Consider the following 26262-nt stretch of genomic DNA (forward strand, 5'->3'; position numbering starts at 1 on the left):
GTGCCATATTCTTTATAGAATTTGCTGGGAAGTCCATCCGAGCCTAGTGTCTTCACCAGTCTGCAGACCCGCAATTGTATTTTGCTCATCTTTCAAAGTTATGGGCTCGTCTAAGCCTCTCTTCCTGGGACAGTCCTGTTAGCTTAATCTCATCCAACAAATTTGCTAAGTGGGTAGTAGACACCTGGTGATACGGTTGTTACTATTCTTGAAACGCTTCATTAATCCCCATCTGTGTATAACATAAGTTCCCTTTCTCTTTGTTTATCGAGTGTATGGTGGCATGATGCTCTTCCCTTTTATATAACCGTGCTGGGAACCGGCATGTCTTATTCACTTCTCTGTGCTGATTCTCAGTATATCTAGCAAAGCTATGTTTGCCCAGCCTCTCCCAACAATGCATGCATTTCTGTTTTAGATCGTGAGCCTCCTCTTCCTTGTTCATGTATTGCCCACTGAACTGCTCCAGTGTCCCCAGTCGTTCTACAGTAGTAGTCAGCTCTCTGATAGTTGCCCGGACGCTACAAGTCCCTGCTATCGCAAAACTACACTTACCACCACCTTCAGTGCCTCCCAGAATGCTACCCAAATTGTGCGAGATATAATCTCTGATGCGTTGTTTAATACACTCAGGAAATGGAGGTTCCATCAACGTTTCACCCCTCAGTTTCCACATGGGTATCTGGGGCTTTGGGAGGGCGGGCGGGAACATATTGCTACTGCAAGCTAAGTGGAGAGTGATGCGACAAAACCCTACTCTTATATGGGGCGTGTTATATGATGTACTAACTCCATACCCACAAAAAAATAATCTCTTCTAGTGTATACTGAGTGTGGAGCTGAGATGCGAGTGTAATTCCTGACATCTGGGTGCAGCTCTCTCCAGGCATCTTCCAAATCGTAAAAATCTAGGAGCATCCGTAGTGTTCTAGAAGGCGGAGCCAGTTTAGTGTATTTGGTGTCGGACCTGTCCAAGAGTGGGCTGAGCGTGCAATTGAAATCCCCTCCCCCCGCGACCCCGATAGGGGCCTAGTCGTGAGTATAGATTCTGAAAAAACCTGGCAGCACCATGGTTGGGGCATATGTTTTAACCAAGCATGTGTCTACGTTTTCCAAGAAGCCTTGTACCAACACCATCCTACCCTTATCAGTTCTAGTGTGGGTAACCTTGAAGGGTACGGAGGGTGCTACCCATATTAAGACTCCCCGGGCGGAGATCTGAACACCTGCCCTTTCCATTTATTCGCCAACAATGCCTGTTTTTGGCTATATTCACTTTACTTCTCTTCAGATATGGAAAAAAAACTCTATTCCTCTTTACGTAAGCCTTTACCACCCTGACATTCCAGGTAGGTACATTTAAAGTCCCTGCAATGATTAATCCCCCTCCAGTATGCCCTCCACCTCAAACATTGACGTAGGCATCTCCTGTTCCACGTGTAGTGTTCTTGCCTGGGATGTCATGCCTCCTATCCCCGCCAACTTATATGCAGGCAACTCTCCCTCCCCTTGAACCATCCCAACTAACAACTGCCCAGTTTGGTTACCCTTGCTCAGGCATGTCCGCTTCCCATATTCGCCCCGGGCAGTCCAGCCTGGGGCTGGTGCCCAAGGGATGGACACAAGTGTCCACAAAAAATAGAACTTAAAGGATGTAGGGGCGGCCGCCAAGGGCCTGGTCCCCTCCTCCTTGTTGTAAAACACCAATTGCTAGTAAACCCGCCATTTATAAAACAATCCAGTTACACGCCTCTAGAACCAGCTTCCAGGTAGCTAACCCATTTGTAAACAGCCCATTAGACTTGACATGTACATCAAATTGTGTTCCTACAAGAGCCTCCTGCTGTGCCGATCCATTCGCCAAAGTGTTTTAGATAGCTCTCACCTCCAATTCAGTGGGACTTCCTTTGCACCACTTGACCATCGTCCTCACAACCTATACTCTCCCTACCCATCCACGCTTGCGCTTCTGTCGGAAGGTCAAAAAAACAAGTCTTATTTTTGTGCATGACCTTAAGGCGTGCACGGTAGGTCAACCTGTATCTTAGTCCTGCCTTACACAGTCTAGCCTTAGCCACTGAAAAGTGTGCCTTGCTCTTCTGCACTTGTAATGTATAATCAGGGTAGACCGCCAGTTCTGCAGAGGCTCTCTTCAGTTCTCCCCTTGCCTGGAATAAGCCAATATTTTTCCGTCTTTATAGTTCAGGACTTTAGCAATAATCTGTCGCTGCGGTGCCCCCGGAGGTGGTCTCGATTGTAAATCCTTGTGAGGTTCCCTGGGCCTATTTCTTGGAGCAACATATTTTCAATGAATGTTGTAGGGTCTGCGCCTTCTTCAGTGCGTATATTATTTCTCCGGGCTCATCCTTCTGCCTCTTCCACTTAGTTCTGCAGCAGAGTGACCTTTTGCTGCAGGACATGAAAATCCGCCTGTGTCTGCGAACGCCCCCAATTCAGCCTTCACCTGTGTCTGCAGCGTGGAAGTGCTCTCTGCAAGGCCCGCACATCTTTGTTCAGCAACCTTACATCTAGTTGCACTGCCTCAATTTGTGTCCCCAAAGAGGCCTTCAAATCTGCTATAACTAGCAACACCTGCATATGCAATCCCATGGCGCTCCCTTCTTTCTCTTCCACCGAGTCCATAGTTACCCCAAGTGCCTGCTGCTTAGGCCTTGCAAAGTTATCCATAGTTGGCTGATTCGTCTTTGCTTTCGGCGACTTGGGAGGCATTCATCCACTCTGCCTTCTGCCTGGTTGTCCTTGTTTGATTCCTGCTAGGATGACCACCTTCAACAGTTCTTGGGTATATATTGTCTAGGGGGCCTTCCCTGTAAGCCCACACACTGATAGAGGGAGCCCTGGCACTACCTCCCACTCAGACTGGCCACTGTGTGTAGACCCTGCAAAGGGGAGCAATTGTCGGCCCTCAGACATCCACTTCCCTCCTCAACACCCCTTGTCTTCACGCAGCATGCCTTCCTTGCCCGTCACTAGGGCTTATCGTACTGGTCCTTGCTGTGTGTGCTTGCCAGTATTGGGATCTGGGTGTCATCCAGTGGCTACTTTTGGCAACCCAAATGCACCCACTTTCTTTTTTTTGTTGTCTTATAGGATCTAATGCTGTTTCATTGTCTCTGTGCCTCAGTGCAGGCAATCTAGAGGCTGCTTCCCATGCTGCTACTGTCCCATGGGCCCTCTGCCTTTTCTCATCCCGACTGCTGCAGGCTCAATGTATTTTGGGCCGTGTGTGGCCCGATTCTTTTAAGGCTGTTACTTTCACTTTTGGCCCGGGTCTGGGCACTTGCCCTTCTTACAGTTCTTGCCCCCTACCAACCCAGTGCATTCATATGTGGCCACTGCTGACGGCAGCGGCAGGGGGGGGTCTTAACTTTGATGCACTGCATGGCCCGGGTGCTTATAGCTGCCTTCGTGCAGCTGTTTCCATCCAGCCACACCCCACCTGGATCTCAGAGGCCGCAGGCGCCGTGCCGCGGCAGCCATACACTTAAGTCCACCGCGCTGCCCAGGTTCTCATATGAGCCTCCCGGTGTCTTCTCTCACACTACTTATGGAGATATCCGTTGTGGGGGTAGACAATGTGTTCTGGCCCCTCAACTTCACCTCTGCTCTCTCTCTGGGGGTCACTTCAGCTGCGCAGCACCCCCACCTCCATCACCGGTTAAGCCGTGTACGGCTGATTGTCTATGCCCGGTACTAAGGATCCCTGGCTCCGAAAAAGGGCGGGAGCGCTGTGCAGCTCTCACCTCACTCCAGCTGCCATGTTGCCAGCAGCCTCTTTGTGTTCTCCTCGCCCCGTTCTCAGCTTGACAAACCGGGCCACCAACACGACTTCACTTCTGTCCCTCATCCGCTCGTCCTTTCCACACCCAGAGTCAGCCAGCCTTCCAGGGCGTCACAATCTTCCTCATGCCTCTGCTGATCCCTTCACAGTGCACCTGCCATCTTCCCTCCTGGCTTCATTGGGGGTCCTCTCATTCTGTGCCCCTTATCTCGTCAGCTACCGAACCTCCCCACCACGCCTGTCAGCTGGACACTCAAGTGTTTCATACGCGCTCACGATCAATTGCCGGCTTCTACAATTGTTTTTTGGGCTCGCATTTTCACTGATCATGAAGGATCAGGCAGGAGCATTTCGGAGAGGCAACCTACTCAGTCGGCTGCTAGCCACGCCCCCTCTCCTGGCTTCTGTCTGTTGCCATGAAGCAAATCCTGTGTTCCTGGGCCTCATTTGTGGGGACAAGAGGGAGGACGTCTGGGGTCTCCTGCACCAGCAATTCGATGGTCTGCAGCAGCTACAAGTTTTTTTCGGATCAGCAGAACTATGCAGATCTTGGATACCAGTTGGGGGTTCCTTCACTCCTTGAGTCCTGCCCTCTGGTGAGGGGATTCAAACTCTGGTCATCCTGTTTCTAGAGGATCCTTGGGAGACTCCTGGAGCTTCTTGCCGTATTACAGACGTTGCACTAGACTACATATTTCTAGACCCCTGGCACAGAGTTTCTGTGCAGCAAAGAAGTAAAGCCATTTGGGGAAGGTCCAGCAGAGTTCGTCTCGGGGTTAGTGTTCCCACTAACCCAAGGGAATAAGTCGTCCTTTCCGGAGCTTCTCTTGTCGATCAGAATAGAGTTTCAGCACAGCAGCAGGGAGCATGGCTTCACCCGGCAGTTTTAACGGTCCAGGAGGATGCAGCAATCTTCGTTCACTGTTTCTCGTCAGGTTGTTCTTCCCAGTGGTCGACTCTGCCTCCAGTCCCAAAACACCTGCCTTTTAAGCAGGTTTCTCACATTCATACGCAGCCTAGCTGTCACACCAACAGCAGGGTGGCTGTCCTGCAAAGCCCCAAAAAGAAGAATTGGGCCATTTTAACACAATGGTCAGCCATGGGTGTTATACTGCAGCTGAGGATTTAGCCTGCGATAGAAAAGCACAATGGTAGGAAAATTAAACCACTGCCACCACCCATTTAACGTAGTGAGGGTAACATAACATTTTTTTTACATGAGTAGGTAGAAAAAGGCGCTACTCCGTAAGCCCCCAGCACCCCACATAAGATGGTGTGTGATGGACCAACAAAGAGAAAAGGTAAGTAAAGTCGCTTTCACTTTACTATTCTTGGGAACAATAGTTCTCGCAAGAAAAAGGTATTTAAACCTTAGGAGAAATCTAAAGGATTTCTCTGTGACACTGCACTGAGGGTTCTGTATGTCATCATACACAAAGTGGATGCGTATGGATTTTGTCAGACTCCAAAAACAAAGGAAACGCATAATCCAAATCGGATCAAAACACATGAGAGAGCAAGTAAAAAAAGCTCACTCACTCCAGGGTAAAAATCAAAGTCCTAAAGTCCAGCAAAAGAGCTGCGGGTCTCGAAGGTTGAAGGGAATTGGCACAGAAATGAGAATTCTCCCCAACAGCAAGGAAAACAGTTGGTTAGTGTAACACTAGCAGGGTTTAAGGTTATAGAAGCAGTTTCTTCGCACAGCAAGTCTTTAAGGTCCAAAACGCAACCCTGCCTAAAGGCAGTTCGGAGAGATCTCCGTCTTGACAAGCAGCAGAACAAACACTCCTGTGGATATTTTCTAATCTCTAAGATACTAGAGGATACAACCATTGTTGGAGACCCTGCTAAAGGACTTGCATAGGTAAGAGAAGGTTACCCTGGACACCTGCATGCACTCCAACGCTCTGGAGCGACTTTTCAGATTAAGCTAAGCACTACCTTTTTCCTCACAATACCTTTAGTTTTAAGAAATGCCTGTGGCTGGATTCTCTTCGATGTGGCAGCGCTGGACCCGACCTCCGGATTCCTTGGTCTGGTGATGAAAGGCAGGACAATGGATGGCATCTCTCAGCAGCAGTCTCGAGGGAGGACCTCTGACACTGACTTCCTCAGCTTCTCCCATCAGTCTGCAGTTTTCACGCCTTTTCTGCAGCACCAACAAAGGATGCGATTTGCCAGGTCAATCTTATTCGGTTTCTGAAGGTCCTGCACTCTGCTGAGGGGACTTGGACGGTTCCCTTGTGTCTCAGAAGGTTCACTTGGAGTTCAGCAAAGACTTGGATTCGGCCTTCCACGACGATGCACTTTAATTGAGTCAGAGGTCTCTTGGTATTGGCACTCCACAGCTCGGAAAGTCACAGGACCTCGGGAGATGGCTCCTCTTTAAAGTTTGTCTTGAGACTGGTTGTTCCCACCACTCAAAGGGAAGGAGGCGTCCTCTTCATAGTTCTAAACGGGGTCGGGAAAGCAGTGGTCGCTTCAGTGTTGCAAAGGGTCTGCAGTCGTCGCTGGTCATAGTCTACTTTTTTTAATTCAGCTTCCAGTGGTCAATTTGGTTTTACCTCAAGAACCTCACATTTTATTCAGTTTCAGCACACACTCCTCTGCAGTCTCAACAGTTAGAACAGCCACGCCCCCAGTGGGAGCTGGTTCCATTTCAGGCACTCAAGCAGACAAAAAGGGCAGAAGAGTGAAACTCCTCCCACTTCCGGCCTGCCCAGTCGCACTGGAGCCCAAGTGAGGACACCCAAGGCTGTCCGACAAAGGCAAAACACACACAGAATGGTAGAAGAAGGGCAAACAAAGGCCAACCATGCTAGAAATGGCAAAAAAAAGGAGCCACCAAGTTAGAACTTGGATTACCCTATTGCGCACAACCGGGACTGTGAATGCAGTCTGCGGTAGAAAATGACACAATATTTGGTAGACCACATCCACTGCCACCAGCCATAACTAGAAGGTTGTCTTTGTGACTAAAAAGTCACAGGAGCACAGAGAAAGGGGATAATAGGTTTCCCCTTAGCACTCCACAAGGTGGTGTGTGCCAATCTCTTAGGGCATAACGTTTTAGGAGAGATGCAAAGTATCTCTCTATCCTTAAGAACTGCAGTTACTCTAGGATAAAGAAAATAAACAAAGGACAACCCAAAGGGTTCCCAACAACACTGCCCATAAGGAGCTGTGTGCTGCAAAAGTAAAGAAGAGATGCTTTAAGAGATATGGAGTAAAGTAGACTCCATAGAAAAGGTAAAATGGAGAACAGAGTTCCAAAAGACAGAACCCTTAAGAATCAAAGAGTGGAAAAGACTCTACTCCCTCAGGCTAGAAAGAGAAAGGCCCAGAAGTCCAGCAGAAAGTGTGGGGGGTCTCACTAAGAAAGGGCATGAAGCATAAAAATGATGAAACTCTCTAACTCGCTGTAGTGCTGACAATGCGGTAGAACTGTCATTCGTCTCAAACTCTAACAATTGTACCACGAGAAACTACCATTGAAAGGTATTAAGAATTCCTGTGTGTCGGTTGAGTGAACGAAGTATTCATCTACCTTTTTTGTGTAAATATAATGTATATTTTAATATAACTTTATATGCAAGTCTTTCTAGGACTATTGTACTTAATGGGTTCAGTATACTTACAGCTCACATCTTCCTCCTATGATGAGCCCTTACTGTGCTGCCAGCCTACCAAGGTTCCTAGAGTAGTACAGACCTATACTAAGAGTTGGGCACCTGTCTGCCAAGGGATGGGTTTATGAAGTGTTACCTCAAGTGGACTTTAGGAAAAGTCCCATAACGCTGTCAGTAGATACCCATATACTTTTAAAAGGGGTTACAAGCAACTCAAAGATGAGTATTAACTCCAATACTGTTAATGTTAGGGAAAACAAAAAAACCCAATAACATACATTTAGAAGGACACAAGGTAGTTCAAGGTGGGTAAATCCTATTGGGGAGCTTTTACACTCATTCACTTTAGAAATTATAAAATTCAATCAACAATATTACTTTTTAGAATATGAAACAATTCCAATCTAGTAAGTTAACGTCTATACTTTTTAAAGTAGCAACAAGCAACTTAAAGTGACGTATTAACTTTTAGACACTTTCTAACTTCTATTAGAGAACCAAATGTACTCAGCTCATTTACTCAGCTCATTTAGAGGTAGGTACCTTTAACACCTGTTATATATTTCAAGACCGAAACTGTCTCATAAAAATCCTTCCCTAATCATTGAGCATGAGTTTTCTCAGCGGCAGAAGAGGATGGTCTAGGAGCCAGCTCTAGCAAGGTCAGGATAGGGTTCAGTTGCAGGAAAGTCAGAGTTCCAGAGGATTTTTCTCCAGACAAAGTGGTTAGGAACTTCACAGACAACTGCCTATTTGTGTTCCAGCCCTAGGCCTGGGCGAATGGTATGGGTAAACTCCCAACCCCACCACTCACCCACTCCGCCTCATATGATATGACATTTATAACGTGCCTATACACAAGTGTTTCACAGGGTTCACACAAGACTTATGATAAGTATTACCCCAGCCAACACAGTACATCCGCAGAAAAGAGCTTCTGTGTGGATGCCTTCAGGATGCAGCAGCACAGGATCCAGTGCTTGGTCTTGATAATTAAGAAATGGACGCTGAAGGAAAACTAGCGGCAGTCCTCAACGGGGAGGCATCCAAAAAAGGATTAACAGCCTCTCACCGTATTCAGTGTATTCAGCGCCTTTTTACAGGAGCCAGAAAAATGCCGAAATATTGCTGGTCGGATTTGCATCGCTCTCTAGGTCCTGCATTCTGTTGAATGGACCTCAGGGTTTCAAATTGTCTCTCAGGAGTCCACCAATGTTTCGGACAAAATTGAAGTTTGCATTACCATGCACTGCACTCAGGCTCGAGGTCCCCGGTATTGCCATTTTTCAGCCCAGTAAGGTCACAGCCTGTTGAGGTATGGCTAGTTTTTGCAGGTTTTCTGAAGATTAGTCGATCTCACCAGCCTCTGGGTAGGAGCCGTTGCATTCAGGGTCCCTAGGTCATTTGGAAGAAAGGGTTACATCAGGCTGCAGTTACACAGCAGGCTCTCGGGTCACTGGAAAAGGTTACAGCCATTGTTTCTTTAGCTTCCTCTTCGGATTTGCTTCCAATGGTCGACTTGTCAGCAGCTTTCAGGATCAGATTATTTCTCTGGAACTACAGCACAACTTCTGCCAACTCTCCCTTCAGTTCACAGAAAGGGGAAGTCTGGCTGTCCAGTCAGGACAGCCAGCCCCCCCAGTGGGAACTGGTTCCTTTCAGGCAAGGTGAAAGACAAAGAGCTGCAGAGGTTTAGATTCCTGCCTCGCTTACTGCCTTCTCAGACACTCTTCATCCTCTGCTGGGAATCCAAAGGATTCCTGCCGAAGACTAAACTTCAACCAGGGTCTTTCCTGTCTAGGACAGCAGAAGAAGACACAAGTAAAAGATTCCCCTTCACCTAGGGACAAGGAAAAATAATTACCACGTCCAAGCAAAAAGTTATGTGGTTGACACAGGACAGGAAGATTGACATTTTATGACAATCTTGCATAGCAATTAATATCTAGGTATCGTTGGGTGATGTGTTGCGCTATGATATAAGAATGTGTTTTGAAAACGTTCAAATGTGGTATTCATTGTTGGGTATGCTATCCATATTTCAATGCCCCGGATGTTTTTTTTGTTCATTTATAGGTGTTTCTCGAGAGACTGGGATGTGACCGAGTATGGTGTATGTGAATTAATTGATATTGTATCGGAAATTCCAGATTCTACCATCTGTGTCTCTCAGCAAGACAATGAAATGGTTATTTCCATCCCAAAAAGAGGTATGAAGATGCATTTATCCATCCATATTAAACATTTGTTAATGCAGTTTGCTTGCTCCCATAGCTGCTATTATACCATGGTTGCATGTGTAGTTTTGCCATTTCAAATTCTGACTTTTCAGGTGGCCATTGCTGAAGTACTCTGGTTGATGTGGCATGGAGAGGAAAAAACCTGATATAAATAAATCACTAGTGGCTGCATTTCTTCAGGACAAATTTGGAAATGGAAAGCATTTAGTTTCCTTTGTTTACGTTGCATCTCATGTTAGTTGACTTGTTAAAGCTATAATGTACGCTGTCTGCTCCACTGTAGCCACTGTTAATAAGGAAATGTAAGCCAAAGGTATTTGGCTCGTGAGATTTGTTCCTGTGGTTCTGCATTGCAGACATCTTGCTAACCTCTGTGAAGGCAATTAATATTTATTTTTTCCATAATGGCGGATCTTAATTACTGCCCTTAATTTACCAATTCTACAACATTGCTTTGATTCATAAGGGTAAACCTATGTCTGCGTGCAGATGTGTACATTTTCAAACCAGTGAATGTTCCTTTTATTTATTTTTAGTTTTTATAGAGCGCTACACGCCATAGGCTTCAGAGCGCACATAAAGGGACAGACTAAAGTGGAGTCAGACAAGAGGGGAGGAAAGTAATAGAAAGAAATACCATCCAGAGAGTTAAAGAAAAGGTTCTTGATCGCTTTCTTAAATGTGGTCTGTGAAGCAGAAGATTTAATGACAAGTGGCAGGTAATCCCTGGGGTGCCCACACTTCAAAGCCGGTGATTCCAAATTTATCTAGGCGATAACGGTGTTGAATTAGGAGGTTGGAGTTATTTGAGGCACAAGATTCTTGAAGGCAATGAACGAGAAAATATTTTTTTGCAGGTATTGAGTTGCACCTGTAGACAATTCTATACCTCACTCTACCCGACAGGAAACCAGTGAAATTATGCAGAATATCTCTTCTTCAAACCCTGTATTGCGTTTCAACAATAAGTCTGCACAAGGCAAGGAAAAATAAAATTGCGTGTGGTTTGTGAAAACGTTTGGTATAATTTTGCAATCAGCATGTCAGCCTTAATTAAGTTGTGCCTAATGTTTGAAAGTTTGCTGTGGGATAATTGGACATTTTTGATTTGCAAATATGAAGGTATATAGCAGTGTCAGACTCTTGGTTGCACCAAGGGAGCAAACAGGTGAGCCAAGAATATTGGCATGGCATTGTGTAATGAGGTGCGTATGGCACAGATATGAGCTGACCATGACACAGCAATCTACTGTTGCCTTGGGTTGAGACTTGTGGCAACAAACCGTCTGTCCGTAGCCAGTTTGAATGCTGCATCATATTCCTTCATGGCTACAACAAATTGATACAGTGATCGGGGACTGGTAGTTGTCTGCTACAGCTTGACATAGGGTTTCCCCTTTATTCATTAGTTCTCCAAGGCCACACCCCAGCTATCAACACAACCCATTGATAGTATTCTTTAATAGTTTTCCAAAATATTTCTCTCCATTGCCAGCATAGGTGTTAAGATGGATTGTCAGAATCGGGCCTATGGCAGTGGCCACCCTAATCTGCGGAGCTGGGAAAGGCACTAATGTCTAGCCAAACTATAGTGTTACTGAACAAGTAGTTGTTGGGGGGCATTAGAATGGGTAGCTCACTGCGCTTGATCTTATACCTTGATAAAATACCCTGCTGCTGATGTGATGGGATTCCAGTGAGAAAGTGACTGTTTATTTCTCAACTGTATCTTGCGAAAAGTAGCTTGAGCCCTGTTCACTTGAACTCTGGGTTACTGAAATATTCATAAATGTCCGTATTCGTAAAAGGAAAAGATTACAGCCAATTTATTGGGGCTATATTTATTACGAAAAGTAAGCTGTCATGTGTTTCAACCTTCAGGGTCTTTCTCAAGTGATGGTGCAGTGATTTCTGAAGGGTAGTGGATTGAGGTCTGGGGTGTATTGTCCTGTTCATGCCCCAGTGTGGTCTGGTTACCAATATGGTCCCGATTTGGAAAAGTGGACCGATGTCCAAACTAATGCTTAATGTGGAGTGCTAGTTGGTATTTTGCTAGTCAGCAAAGCTGTGAGCCAGGTTGGGCTTGTAGTGGATGCCTCTGCGGTCACTGCATTCTTTCAATATCAAACTATCAGTTATATTTATTTGGACCTTGGACCACTCTTTTCAAAAATCACAGGCAATAATCTCTAAACATACCCTACTAGCATATGTACGTTCACTTGGGGGTGCGCATCTGTTAGGACTGATTTTCTATACTACGGCCTGGTGGACAGATGTATAGAAGGCCAACCTATATTGTGACCGGGACAACTCTGGGGAGCTGTAGCCAAACGAGTTCAGGTAGCAGTGACAGGCGGTCTATGCCAAATTCTTCCGAGGTGGTGAGCTTGTAAAGGGTCCACAATGGGAATCACAGATTACACTTCGACAGGATGTATACAAATAAAATTTTCATTTATTGGCCAAAACACTATATAAAAATGACTACTGGCAGGTAGTTGCCACACAACAGTAGATACAATAGATTACATATATATATAGATATATATATATATATATATATATATATCACAAACTCCTGAAATGTAAGGTTATAGTATCACTTTAGGTCCACAGAGAATGATCCATAACTTAAACAATTCCAGCCCTAAATTGTCTGGGGCCTTTTGCTCAATAGTATAGGTAAAGTTCCACAGAATCTATAAGGCAGGACAAAATGCAGGTAGGGTCTCTGAGGTCCAGTGAAGGGTTTTAATTGTCAAAGTACAAGTTAAACTAGCTAACAGAAGTAGCCCCAACTTTCAGAAGTCTTGCGCAAGCAATGGCAAAGCCAATATAGTTAGAATAAAGTTTATTATAAGCCCAAAGACTTATAATGGGAGTTTAGGGGTAGGTAAGAACCACTGTAAGGTTTATAGTGAAAAAACCGAATTACAAAATATCGAAAACAAAAATCTCGAATTTTTTTTTAATACGTTTTTATTTCGAAATGGGGGTTTCCCCCCAACCCCCCTTTTTTCTTTTTTTTTTTATTTTACCCTTTTTTTATACTTACCTGAACCCACAAATACATATAAATAAATAAATCGAGATTATTTTTTTTCGAGATTTTGGATTCGGGATTTTGGTGATTCGATATTTTGTTTTCGGTTTTTTGACCGAGCACCCCACTGTAACTTACCCCCATACTCCGATTCTTCCCAATACTTGGCAGGTTGTTGGAAGTAGGTCCGAACTTGCTTTTCCCGCCGTTAGCCATAGTCCTCGTTTCGAAGGGGTTGCAGGTTCTAGCGGATCTCCTGTTGGTGTCTCTTGCTTTTGCAAGGTCTCTCGAATAAAGAATGTGCAGAACTCGATGCAGGACCCCTCTTGGACTGGACTTGGTCAGGTAAGCAATTTGGGACGGTGGTCGCTGCAGCACGTCAATGCAAAGGGACTGAACTGCAGTGGTAAGACTTTCCCTCCTATCTCAGGTCGCCTTGATGTTGGGATGCTGAAAGTTCCAGGTCCGAAAGAGGTGAGTCCTGTAGTGCAGGCTCAGGATACCCTAAGTTCCAGGTCGAAACTGGGAACGGTGACGTCGGCAGTACAGTAGCCTAAACACGGAGCTGGTCAGCCACAGGATGGTCCCAGGACACTTCTGAAGGCTCTTCTTTGTAGGGTACCAAGCAGACTTTAGGAATGGATGTTACCCCTGCCCATCCCCCCACTCCCAGGGTCGCAGCTCCTTCGCAGGACTGCTAAAGATCTTCAGCTAGACAGGGTTCCTCAAGGACAGCAGCAATTGTTGGTAGCCAGGCCTCCTTCTGATGGTTCTCCAGTTTCTTCGCAGGTCTCACAGCTGGTTGAAAGTCTTGGATCTTTCAGGTTTCTCCAGGATCTCTAAAGAGTAGGTGCAGGGGTACCCTTCTTATTAAAAAAACCAGGTAAGAGCAGCTGCCCTCACTAGCCTATGACCAAACCTTCCAGGAATACAATCAGGACCACTGGCGGGAACACTCATGCATAGTATTCGGACATACTGAATCCATACTGACACCAGTTTGTGTATTGGGACCAAACCATCCCAACCGACATCCTGCCATCAAACACACACAGCCCTCCAGTAGCCTGCCAAAAGCTTCTGCTTTCCCGGGCACTGGAAGTCCTGATAAGGATTTTCCTGGCCTCAGGCCATGAAGAAGGCTAAAGAACAAGATGGCCAAAGGACAAGCGAAAAGCCAAGTTGCATGGCCATGTTTGGGCACTAGCCACAGTTAGTAGCCACACGTGGTAAGGCTAAAACAAATGGTCCCAAAAATGTGAAAGTCACTGCTGACAACAGTTTACCCTTTTAGCACACCTAGAGTAATCAAAAATCCTCTGAGTTGTTAATCTAGGGCAAAGAAAAAATGTACCCCATTGTAAAATGCATTGTACAATGATAAATTACTGCAAGTGTGATAAGATACTAAAGGTAGTAACAAAGTTGCAAGACTAAGAGAAACCAGGTTTCCCAGTACTGACAGTCTGAAGGACATGTACGTTTCCCCATTACATATGAGCAAAAGCTTGTGCAGTGAAGCCTAAGGCTTCACTGTACTGCAAAAAGAGCAGGTCAGCATCAAAAATAAAGGCAACATGTTTAGGGTTCCATAAAGATGGAAGGAAAGGTTCAGTAAAGAGAAATCTTTCTTAACAGCATCCTACACAGCACCAAAACGTTTTACTTTCAACAAAGGAGGGTGAAGATAAAGAATACTGTGGTATAGTATAGCCACTGAAGAAAAAGGCATGGTACGTAGTAAACCCATTTGAGAACTAATGTCGAAATAAAGGAGTTAATACATAATACACAGCCTTATGAATATAAGGCCCTACAATTTAAAAGTACCTTGCTTGCTAGAAGAAATGGGGCCTAGTGCCTACAAGTGCCAGGTCCCAATTGTACCATTTACAGGAGCCTATAAAGCAAGCTGAACAAATATTGGCAAATCCAACAGGCAGTTTGTAAGTGTCTTAAGGGTTATGAACAAATGAAGGAAAGTTGTATTTATTGTATTTTTATAGCGCTTTACACCAAAGCGCTGAACATAAGAAATGGTTCAACAAAATGTTTAAACTTCAGATGCATCTCAATCAGAACACAACAAGTTGTTCCTTAAGGCACATTTTGAAAAGAGGAAAGCCAAATAGAGAGGATAGATGGAGGGAGCGAAATCCCTCCACGTTGGGTGAAGTCTGGGGCAGGGGTGTGGGGGTGATCCTTGACAGGCAACAGAGAGGTTGGGTATGATGGACTTTATGCCTTTTAAACCCTATGAAGGTGCTTTGAGGGTAGAAAGAGTTATGTTGGCTCAATCTCGGTACTCTGATTTTTCTCAGGGACTCCTTCTGGGGCTCCTGAATTCACTGGGCTGATTTACTGGTTTGTTTCCATCGGAGGTGGTCCAGGGGTGTCCGGTGCCGAAGTCCCTTTCAGCTTTGGGATTTTGGTCCAGCTTGCTGGTGGTTCTGCACTCTGGCAAGACTGTTCTTAGCACTGGTCAGCTGGATGACACTAGCATGATTAGGAAAAGATCACTGCACCACTTCAGAGGACCCCCCCCCCCGGACTTGATGCAGGCTGTAAACCGCCATGCCCACTGCAATCAAACAACAGAAGTCGACCCTCATTGCTGAAACAAAGAAGCTGCTCCTGCAAGGCCCTCTTGGTGTTGGAAAGCTGCAACTACAGGGGGGGGTGCCTCTTGGTCCACATGTTGAGGGTCTGCAGGGTCCTAGGTAGGAGCTCTGGACACCGACCAGGGTAGCACAGGAGGAAGGTTTCAGCCCATAAGACTGTACGGGATACTTCCTAAGGCTTCCAATGGCTGGGTCCCCAAGTGGGGCTCCGGATTGGGTATTGCCACTGGTCAGGGTTTGAATCGCGGATGAAGGCCTACTGGAGGTCAGCAAAGGAACCGGGCTTCAACAGGATGTTTGAAAGACTATCTTGGATGGCTGAAGTGGAGAGTTCCCGGTTTTCAGCAGGTCTGCTCTTCAAAGGGGTCTTGTCTCCAATAATGATCTGCTGAAGGACGGCAGGTGTTCTCCTATTATCTTGGATTCGAGCTGGATTCCCCCCAGAGCCCATCAGTGGTAAGGATCTGCAACATTCAGGCAGGCAGTGGCTATCCAATTGTGGATAGCCACCACCTATTTGCAGCTGCAGACTTTCAGGCACCTGGATGTCTACTGGGCCAGCCTCTAAATCCAGGCTCACTCAAACTGCTGTTTGCCTGGAAAGCAGCAGCTTTCCCCCGGGAAAGTGTTTTCCATGAATGGCATTTCCTCAGCTTAGAAATCAGGAAGACCACCACAGAACAATATGGCCAAGGTACAAACACAATCCTTGTGGCACTGCTATCCTAGGGTGCTAGCTGCCTTTAGAACCTCTTTGCGGTAAATTCAAAAGTGCCCCAGGAAAAAGTGTAAAACGCCATAGAAAAATATCCGCTGCCACCAGCTCAGCCTTGGCACATTGTGAAAGTAACTAAAAAGCAATTATAGAAAAAGTAGGAGTATGCAAAGTATCTACCCGCACTTCACTTAAAGGTGATGTGTGCAATTTTAACCATAGAAGAAATTCAGAGACACGTAGTATCTTAGTACTAATAGTCTTATGGGCTAATCAGTTTCCCTATATGAGTGAACAAAAAGACAAAGGAAGTCAGGACACAAGTCTAAAAGCAAAAAGAACGGGTGTCCCATAGTGTAATTTTTTTTCCTAACCGCTTGTCTAAACTGTGCCCGTGTGGTCAGGGTAAGGGATTACTGGTGGTCTCATAAGGGTAGACGGGCAGTCTCTGTGTTGGGTAAAGATTTGGGGTAGTACCCTTACGGTGCACTACAACAACCTCAGCCTCTTGGTAATAGGAACCCAACCTTTGGTAGAAGTCTGTACTAGGCAGGTTGGTAGTGTGGTTGAGCAGCCAGGCTCCTCCCAAGAGGGTCAATGTGAGCAGTAGGGTAGTTACAGAGATTCACAGTGACAAGTATCCAAATAAACACTTGCACTCAAGGTTTCTTGATTAAACAAGTATTTAAGTCAGTTTGAATAAGCCTTCTTCAGAAGGGGCAACAATACCAGTAACACACAAATACCTCCAAAATACACAATTAGTTTCTAAATGAGCAAATACCCATTGGGGATGGCCCACAGACACTCCCTACACCCTAAGGTGACTTAAATACTAGGACACTGTGGACATTAATATCTTATTGGAGTTGTGAGGAACCTATTACGAGGTACTGACTTATTAGAACTCTGCGCCCTCTGTTTTAATACACTCACTGTGATTTTTAGGTCGCTTTAGCTTTGGTAACAATGGAGTCCTTGGTTCCTCTACTCCATTTGGAAAGAACAAGATTGGAATGGTTGCACTTAAGTATGTTAATGCGCCCATTTGTTGAATTCCATTTGAGTGGAAAAAAGAACACACACCTTATGTGTTTAGGTTCACACAGAGTTGTTTTTTATATATTCAATGCCCTTTACTGATGACACGTGTTTCGACGTATAGAATGTCTTTTTCAAATTAGGGCCAGTGTTTTTGATGCACCAAATCTGCAGTCTTGTCATCCAGTCATGGGATAATCGCAGTCTATGCCTTCCTGTACTCGAGGACAACACGGGTCATCAGTAAAGGGCATTGAATATATACAAACCAACACTGTGTGAACCTAAACACATAAGGCGTGTGTCCTTTTTTCCTCTCAAATGGAATTGAACAAATGGGCGCATTAACATACTTAAGTGTAACCATTCCAATCTTGACATTAATGTCTTACTGTTGGCATTTAGAATAATACTGAGATGAGCGTCAAAGAAAAGGGTTATTAGAATAAAACAAGAGATCATACAAATATTCTCAAGCAGGTAAGTACTTTTTTGACCTTTCAACCCCACCCCACCCCCTCACCCCCCTCCCCCCCCCCCCCCCAAAACTCTGCACAGTAAATTAACCCTTTCCTGGAAGGAAGGCAAAACACACAATCTGAGAGGAGAGGAGTCATTCAGGGAGCCAGGCTAGGCCAATGTCAATTGGGCAAAAGTCTAGGTGAGCTGAAACACTTCTTGTAGGTAAGTAAAAGTCTTGCACAATGTTTTAGAAGTCTTTGTTGAAAAAGAAGAATCAATGTAGGGCCACAAGTTATGATGCTTGCGAGTAGTAGACGATGCAAGCAACTCTACAGAGCAACCAAGACAAGTCTCAACTGAGAGCAAGCAAGGCTACAAGACACAAGGTATGTTCTCTTAGACTGTACAGTACCTTGGGTTAGAAGAAAAAGGTGGCAGATGACTTATGTTCCTGTGCAGCTCTGCAGATCCTGGTGCTCCTGGGCCTCAGTCGTGTGGACAAGAGGGAGGACTTCTGGGGAATCCTGCAACGGGAAGGTCACCGACTCCAACCGGCAATCTCCAAACAAGTGGCACTTTGGTGTTTCAGCTTCTCGCTTCTACTACAAATGGCACCACCCGGTTTCTGGCTGTTGAGATGGGCTTTCCTTGCATCTGAGGCCCAGCACACTGTTGAAGTGGCTCGGTCAGTCCGGCTTCCTGGGAGTCCGGAGGAGCTTCCTAGAGCTCTTGGCCAGTTTAAGTGATGCACTCTGAATCTGGGGTTCTTCTCCCTGGCACTTTGGTTCCTACAGCAGCAAGGAAGTAAAGCCAGCTGTGAGAGGATGTCCAGACGAGTTCACTTGGAGTCGATTGGTCCCACCAGCTCAAGGGGAGAATTCATCCTTGCAGGGCTTCACCGGGCAAACCAACGGTCCAGGAGTTGCAGCGGGCGTCTCTTCCAAGTTCTTCTTCGGATTCCTTTGTCCATTGGTCGACTCTGCCTTCCAAGCCAAAAAGCCTCGCCTTATATGCAGGTTTCTCCCATTCATTCCATCCTAGCTGCCAATCAAACTGCGGGGTGGCTGTCCTTGCTGGACAGCCATCCGTTCAATCATCTTTGGGTGCATTCCTGAAACCAAAGGAATTAAGCACAGTCAGTTTCGGGCACCTCCCTCACTTCCTGCCCCCGCCAGACACTCTGGAGCCAGAGGCGAGCTTCACTCGTGAATCCCGCCAAAGACAAAACGTCCAAAGGGACCAACCCTAGTTTGGCGCGCAGAGTAAATCTCAAGGAGGACCTTTCCCCAAAGAAATGGTGAAAAAAGACTGGGGCCATTTTGACAAAAATAGCGCCAAAGGGTGCTTTACTGCAGCAACGAACGCAGTCTGCTGTAAAAACACACAACGTTAGTAAACCACTGCCACCAGCCATTAATCACAGAAAGGGTAACATAAAAATGTTACATGAGAAGCTAGACAAAGGGGATACTAAGTAACCCCTCCAGCACCTTATTGTAAGATAGTGGGTGCTGGGTCTAGAAAGTTACAAATGTAAGTAAAGTCAATTTTACTTTACTGCCTTTGGCAACAGTAGTTTATCCAAGAGAAGGTATTTAAACCTTTGGGAAATCTGAGACACTTCCCTGGGCCACTGCACTGAAGGTGCTGCGTGTCCCAATGTAAAAAGATGCCTATGGAGTTTGTCAGACTCCAAAAATCAAGGGAAACACAGAAAACACATAGAATTAAAAGTACAAAGTCCCAAAGTTCAGCAAAAGAGCTGGGGGTCTCTAAGGTAGAGAGGAATTAGCACATCGCTGAGAATTCTCCCCAACACTCTGCATATACCATATGAAGCACTGGTGTTAGAACAGTTCTTGAAAGAATGCAGAGGCCAGCAGAGATTTCTTAAGATTGTTGTTCGGGTAACCATCTTTGTGCTTCTGCACCGTCCCATCAAGCCTAAGTATGCTAACCACCAGTTTAGATTGGAGAGGCAATCGGATAATTTTGTTCTTTTTTTATGTTTGGCTACCGAATTGCGAGGGCAGGTGGTTGTAACATTCAACTTGAAGACTTATTTCAAGGTTTTTTCTCAGATGTGGATACAGGTTTGAATCTCATTCCAGGTTGTTTGTGTACCAATAATGCCTGTTTTTAGTAATTACAGGCTTTGCTGTTCGTGGTTGACGGTAGCCCTGACCATATATATATATATATATATATATATATATATATATATATATATATATATATATATATATATATATATATATATATATATATATATATATATATATATATATATATATATATATATATATATATATATATATATATATATATATATATATATATATATATATAGTAACATCCTTCCTCACTCTTATCAGCATGTCTAGCCTTTGGAATCTGTATTGTATTTGCACGTGGATTCTGTATAGGAACACCCCCAGCGTACAGCAGGCTAATCCCTACTAGAATTATTATTTTGCCAGCCTCCAGACCTCATAAATGCTGTCACCCGGTCACCTTAATTTTATGGACATAGGCCTTCTCTGGGCCATATCGATATTAGCTTCCCTGGTGATGCCTTCAATGCAGACTTTCAGGAAAGGCTAGGTAAACCAACTGGAAGAACAAATCCAAAATATTGCTTCATGGCAAAGGGTTAAGGTGGAAATTCTGGTCTCATATCTGCCAACCCTATGCACGCTATTTTCATTGCTGTACACCGCAATGCTATTTGATCAAAAGGGATACATTGTTTGTGTAATGTTTCTCTAATGTGTTATTTTAAGAGAACGTTCTAGGTAAAAAGTAGTCGGTCACAAAATAACATGTTATTTTCTTGTTCCATGCAAAGAACGAACCCAAGATGAAATAGAAAGAACAAAACAGTTTGCCAAGGAAGTAGTGGATTTGCTGCGACATCAACCCCATTTCCGGATGCCTTTCAATAAATTTATTCCCTCCTATCACCATCACTTTGGGCGTCAGTGCAAACTTACCTACTATGGATTCACCAAACTTCTTGACCTCTTCGAAGCCATACCTGAAGTACTACAAGTGAGTGATAATAGATACTTTATACTGTGCAGAAACACACTTGGCCATTTGTGGGCAAATGCATGATTTTGTTTCCCTCATGTAGTCCATGATTTGTTGTTGGTTTTTGAGCTGGATTATTGTAACCTATTGAGGAAAAAAGTCATATGCTAGTTTGTAAATTAGCTAGAGCATCTGTATGGTATGTCGGTATAGTGTGATTCCTCCCTCTCTGTGCACTTTCTTTCTGTGTCTCGGTCTGTATATCTTCTTTGGGGGGGCGTGAGGGTGGTGTTGGCTGCACATTTGCTAGAGCCACACCAGCATGTGACTAGAGGGAAAAGATGTATTTGGTGTGCGAGGGGATTTGGTTATTACAATCAAGCAATTTCCTTTATTTTTTTATTTTTTTTTTAAGAGCTGCTTTTGCTAAAGAAAAATTGGATACTGCTTTTGTTTGAAATTTTACAATGTAAATGCTTCAATATCACTTGAAGTTGTAGTTACATGTGTCTTACTGAGCAAAGCACCCTATCAAAACCTAAAATAACCATGTACATTATTTTCTGATCATTCCAATACTGACATTCTGGTACGCTCCTATTTCACTCTTTAGACTTATCCCTTTGTGAAAGGGGACTAATGTGAAGTGATGGTTCAAATATGCTTTGCATGAAGTCAGAGCATTTTGTGTAACACTATAGATCTAGATGTTTGACACGTAGGTCTGTGTTAATTGATGTATGCTTGAACCACGAACTACATAATTCACACCAGGCTTGGTCCTTTGTTTTTTTCAAGACTCACCGTTAATTGAAAAGTTGGCGACATTTAACTATAAATGCAGATTTGTACACCTCAGCAGAGGCATAGCCAGGATTGTCTTAACAAGTGGGGCCTGATGCTAATGCAGTTGGGCCCACCATTGTGACATTATGATACATTTTATTTGTATCACACCCATACACAAGTGTTTCAGAGCGCGACAAGACAAGGGAGGACAAAACAACAATCATGCTAGGCCCAGTGACCTTGAGAAAGTGCAAGTGCAGGGGAGGGGGGAACGTGCAAGGGGCGGGGGAGTAGTGGAAAGTGCAGAACACATGATGGAACAATGACAGGTAGTGCAAGAATAAGGTGAAGACAACGTGTGTCTAAGTGCAGGAAGCCTACTGTAGGGTAGCAGATACAGACCCAAGTGCAGCGGTTGCCGGGAGGCAGTGCAGGTGTCTGAGTGGGTGGGCAGGGATCTGGGCCTGAAATCAGAGGGTAAACCAGGTGCCTGGTGCTAAAGCAGACAAATGGCGAAAGGAAGAGCGAAGGCAGAACCAAAGAAGGTCTTGAGGAGCTTCCGGAACTGAAGATGGTTCTCAAGTTTGAGAGGAAGGTAGGCTGTTCCAGAGGGAGGCCCCAGTGGAGGAAAGAGCTCTACCCCCAACTCGTTGCTTGGACAAGCGGCTTACCCTGAGGGAGTTAAAGGAGCGAAGAGCTCGAGTAGGAAGTTATTTACGGAGGGAGAGTTGAAGGTATTGTGGACCCAGGACCCAGAAAGTCTTGTGGACAATGCAAAGGGTTTTGAATTTAATTCTTGCAGCCACTGGGAGCCAACAAAGAGATTTCGGGGCTGGAGAGATGATCGCAGGGCTTGAGGCCCAGTACAAGTCTCACAGTCCTGTTCTGGATGAGCTGCAGAGGGCAGAGAGTGGTTGCAGGCAGATTTTGAAAGAGGCTGTTCCAATAGTCCAGCCTAGAGCGAAACTGAGCTCTGGAGACAGTGAGCTTATGGGGAAAGGATAGGAAAGGAAGAATGCCTCTGTTGGTAATTTGACTTTCTTGAGACGTCGGAGATGTGTGGAGAAAAGGAACGTGTGTAGTTGAAGATGACCCCAAGGTTCTTGGCCTTAAAAGTGGGAGCATGGAGAGGATCAAGGGAGGGAGGCTGGCTGGAGATTGACAGGAAAGGAAGGTACAGGTGTGTCAATGAGGAGGATTGTTTTACTTGCAGTAAGGCAGAGGTCCTTGGCGGTGCACCACTGCTGGATTGCATATACAGTCGGAGTGAAGAAAGGGAGAAGAGGTGGCATAGGGGAGTCTGAAAACAAATTGGGTGTCATCTGCATAGCACTGAAAGTTTGAGCAGAGAGCAGCATTGCAGTGGGCGAGCAGTGCCAGGTATTGCTGAAAAGCCAAGCAGAGAGGTTAGACCCCTGGGGAACACCACAGGTTGAGAGTGAGAAAGAGGAAAGGAAGGACCCAAGTTGGACTTTGGAGGGTTGATTGGAGAGGAAGGAGGGTCAGCCAGGCCTGCGCCTGTTCAGTGATACCCAGGTTATCACATAGGCGATTGATCGGGATGACATGGTTGACCGTGTGAAAGGCAGAAGATATAGTAGGATGAGGATATATGGGATATTAGTATCAAGGTTGGAGAGCAGGTCTTCACAGATGTTCAGGAGAGCAGTTTTCATGCTTCTGGCAGCTCTGAAGCCAGACTGATGATCATGGAGACAACCAACAGTATCAGTGTGAAGATTGAGCTAGAAGATGGTCAGCTTTTCAAGGAGTTTGCCGAGGAAAAGAGTGATAGAGATTGGGCGATAGCCAGATAGGAGGGGTCGGATGTGGGTTTCTTGAGTACAGGGTGCACAAGAGTGCTTTTTGAGGGGAGGGGAAGAGAAGGTTCCAGAGGTGAAGGAATGGTTGCGGAAGTTGGCCAGAGCATGAGCAAGGGTGTCCATGTGGCCCTTGATGGTTTTAGACACACGGGGAAGAACAAGACTTTCATAGATCGGACTTGGCCTGCATAGGAATGAGAGGCAGGAATCCATCCCGGGAAGATCAAAGCTACATCCCGGGAAGATCAAAGCTACACTCCTTCCAGAACGGTTGAATCTGGGTACAGAAAGGATCTTGTAGCCATCAGGGAGTAGAGTGTCAAAGCTCGTGACAGAGCTGGATGCGAACCATGTCTCGTGAGACTGAGGAAATCGAGGTAAAGTTCTTACAGGAGGCGGCAGATGTGAGATGAGTCTTAACAGCTGAACGAGAGTGGAGAGTGTCAATTTGGAGAAGGTTGCCATCCTTGAAGGACTTTCGGGGAGGGGTACAAATCAGAGGTATGCCCTGCCGAAGTGTAGAAGGAGCAAGAGGAAGGAGAGGGCCAGGTAGCCAAGGAGGAGGCAGAGGGGGGAGGCAATTAAGTGGAGGAAGGGAGAGAAGGGACCGCAGGAGAAGTAAGGAAATTGATGAGGCGCAGGAAGCATCTATCAAAGAGGAGAAGGTTGGCCTGAGTGCCTTGGACCAAAACAATGGCTTTCAGGTAAACATTAATGATGGCCTTAGCGGAGTGGAAGGGGGCCAGGAGGGCTTCCCACCATGTGCCACCATTAATGGGAGAAAAAGAGAAAATAAAGAGCACAGAGACCATATGAAGAGTCCATAGATCTGGCGAGGGAATGACAAAGATGTCGGTGAGGGTCTGTCTAGAGGATGCGCTGGTGTAGGTGTCAGCGATAGGGAGACAAGCGTTGGAGACCAAGATATCCTCTTTGAACTTCTTCCTGCGAGACTTTGTGAGAAGGGTAGGATAGTCGATGGAGAAACAGTTGGAGAAGATAGGAGAAACAGAGAGCGCATGGGTTGAAGTAGAATTCGAAGAGTGGTTGGGGGGGTTTCAGGGGAGGTGGATCAGGGTAGGAGCAGCAGGAAAGAGTAGCACAATGCAGTCACTGTGAACAGCCACATTCAAGAGAAAAGCACACAGTACAGGCACAGGTGCACACAACATTAAAATTGGCAGTAGGTGAAATCAGCCAAAAGGGTGCAGCAAAGTTTGAAATTGGTGGCAGGTTGGATGAAGTATAGCAACTTCCAGAAAGACGAGAGCCAAAAAGGGCTGGGAGAGTGACATTGAGAGAGTCAGGTGGAAAGACAGTGGAGCAGGTATGGAGAGGCAGCTAACCCATGGTTTTTTTACCTTGTAGGCGTACCGTAGTTCAGGCTCCACCGGGGAGATCAGGAGCGCCGGTCCCGTTGAGATGTAGGGGGGGGTTAGGGTGGACCTTTTGGAGCATCCGGTAAGCGGACAGGGAGCAGACGGGGGCATTAGGAGTGGGCCTTTGATGGGGAGCCGGCGTTCGCTGGCCAGCTACCCCGATTGGATGGGAAATGAGGAGGAATAGCCAATCAAAGGGGGTCCCTCAGGGAACTACATGAAGCACTCCGGTGCTCGTGGCAGGTCGGCATATTGGAATGGTTCAGCGCCAGCAGAGCTACAATGTGTCTCACAACATGAAAGGCACTCTGGAATGCTGATGGATTCAAAGCTGCAATAACGCACACAAGAGTGGGAAATTAGTAGGAACGATGATGACACTTTCCAAGAAAGTAGAAGTGCAAAGCCCACGTGGCTTACCAGATGGTGGTGTAAGATCTCCCGAAGACACGTGGGATCACCCACGTTTTAGAGCTGCTTTGCCTGCAGCTCTTAGAAAATATTAGTTCTGGTTTGATCCTGTTTTAAGAGTATTTTATGTAAGTTCTCTAGTTAGGGCCTTTGAAGACCTACCTGTATGGTTGGGTTGGGTTTCTACAATTTTAGTCCTGATTTTCTGTCATAGTGTGGCTGTGGAGTCTGACTTCTCTGCGGAAGGTAGGTGGTGGTTGCATTCGGTATTAAACTTGCACACACATCACAAACAGTGGATTATTGAAAATATACTTTCTCCAGCATGGGGTCTTGGGGTCTGGCATGGATTCCCATGGTCATGAATATTTCCTGTCATGCTGAGAATGCTCAGTACAAGAATAAAGTTTCACTTTCACTTTAAAACTGTATTTCTCCTCTAAACCAATCACTGTCCTCTAGGTCATCCTGCTCCATGCAATGACTGTTCTCGACCTAATCGCCACCTATGATGGTCATCTTCACATGTTTACTGCATGCTTCAGTTTTGGGAGTCCTCACATTTTCCCATAGAAATAGTATAATTTTGACCGATTTTTGCTTAATAGTCTTCGACAAAGAACAGCTACCGACAGCGGGGATCCGCTGCCGGCGAAGATCTTCATCCACAGTCGGATCGGCCATCAAAATTTCATTAAGGCCCGGCCTTCGGTCTACTTTACGCCTTTCCACCATGTCCGAGGAGGAAAGCAAGAGCCTTTTAAACTCTGGGCAAAGTGTGGATTAAGGAACGTATTCGTGGAAGGTCAGCATTTTAAATGCTTGTATTGCCTGCATCTGAACAGAAATGAGGAGGGATGCGAGGTGTGCTGTGGTTTCTCAAAGAAAACCAAGAAATATGATTACAGCAGGCTGACGGTGTGGCTCTAATCGGCCAATACCCCTGACTCTGCCTCTGGGTAGAGTCAAGCCTCACCCAGGACCGGCCGGTCTAAGGAGTGAACTCCCTCCGGGAGGTGGTAGAGATGCTTTGAGGACGCCCCACCTGCATGGGTCCAAGAGAAGGCCAAGTTCCACAATGCTGGCTGTGCGTGGTTCGCCACTGCTGCAGGTCCCAACTCAGGGAGAGCGTGATCGCCATCAGTCTCCACAGTGAGCCTGCCGACGAAAGGGGCCTCTTCTCAGAGAACGTTCTTTACCCCTGTTTGGGAGAATTCTAAGAAATGTGCTAATTCCCTCCACCTTAGAGACCCCCAGCAACGTTGCTGGAT

General features: G+C 45.7%; 1 protein-coding gene across 4 annotated transcripts in view; it reads left to right on the plus strand.

Moving 5' to 3' along the window:
- Positions 1 to 26262, plus strand: part of MARF1 (meiosis regulator and mRNA stability factor 1) — a 1350049-nt gene that overhangs the window by 1049663 nt on the left and 274124 nt on the right. For all 4 annotated transcript variants that reach the window (XM_069647123.1, XM_069647122.1, XM_069647120.1 and 1 more), the window contains exons 19-20: positions 9508 to 9641; positions 20405 to 20607. In XM_069647123.1, coding sequence (XP_069503224.1) covers positions 9508 to 9641; positions 20405 to 20607 — 337 coding nt within the window. The remainder of the gene's footprint in view (positions 1 to 9507; positions 9642 to 20404; positions 20608 to 26262) is intronic.

The sequence above is a fragment of the Ambystoma mexicanum genome, chromosome 2q, assembly GCF_040938575.1.
Source record: "Ambystoma mexicanum isolate Mex_15411 chromosome 2q, UKY_AmexF1_1, whole genome shotgun sequence".
Classification (NCBI taxonomy): Eukaryota; Metazoa; Chordata; class Amphibia; order Caudata; family Ambystomatidae; genus Ambystoma; species Ambystoma mexicanum.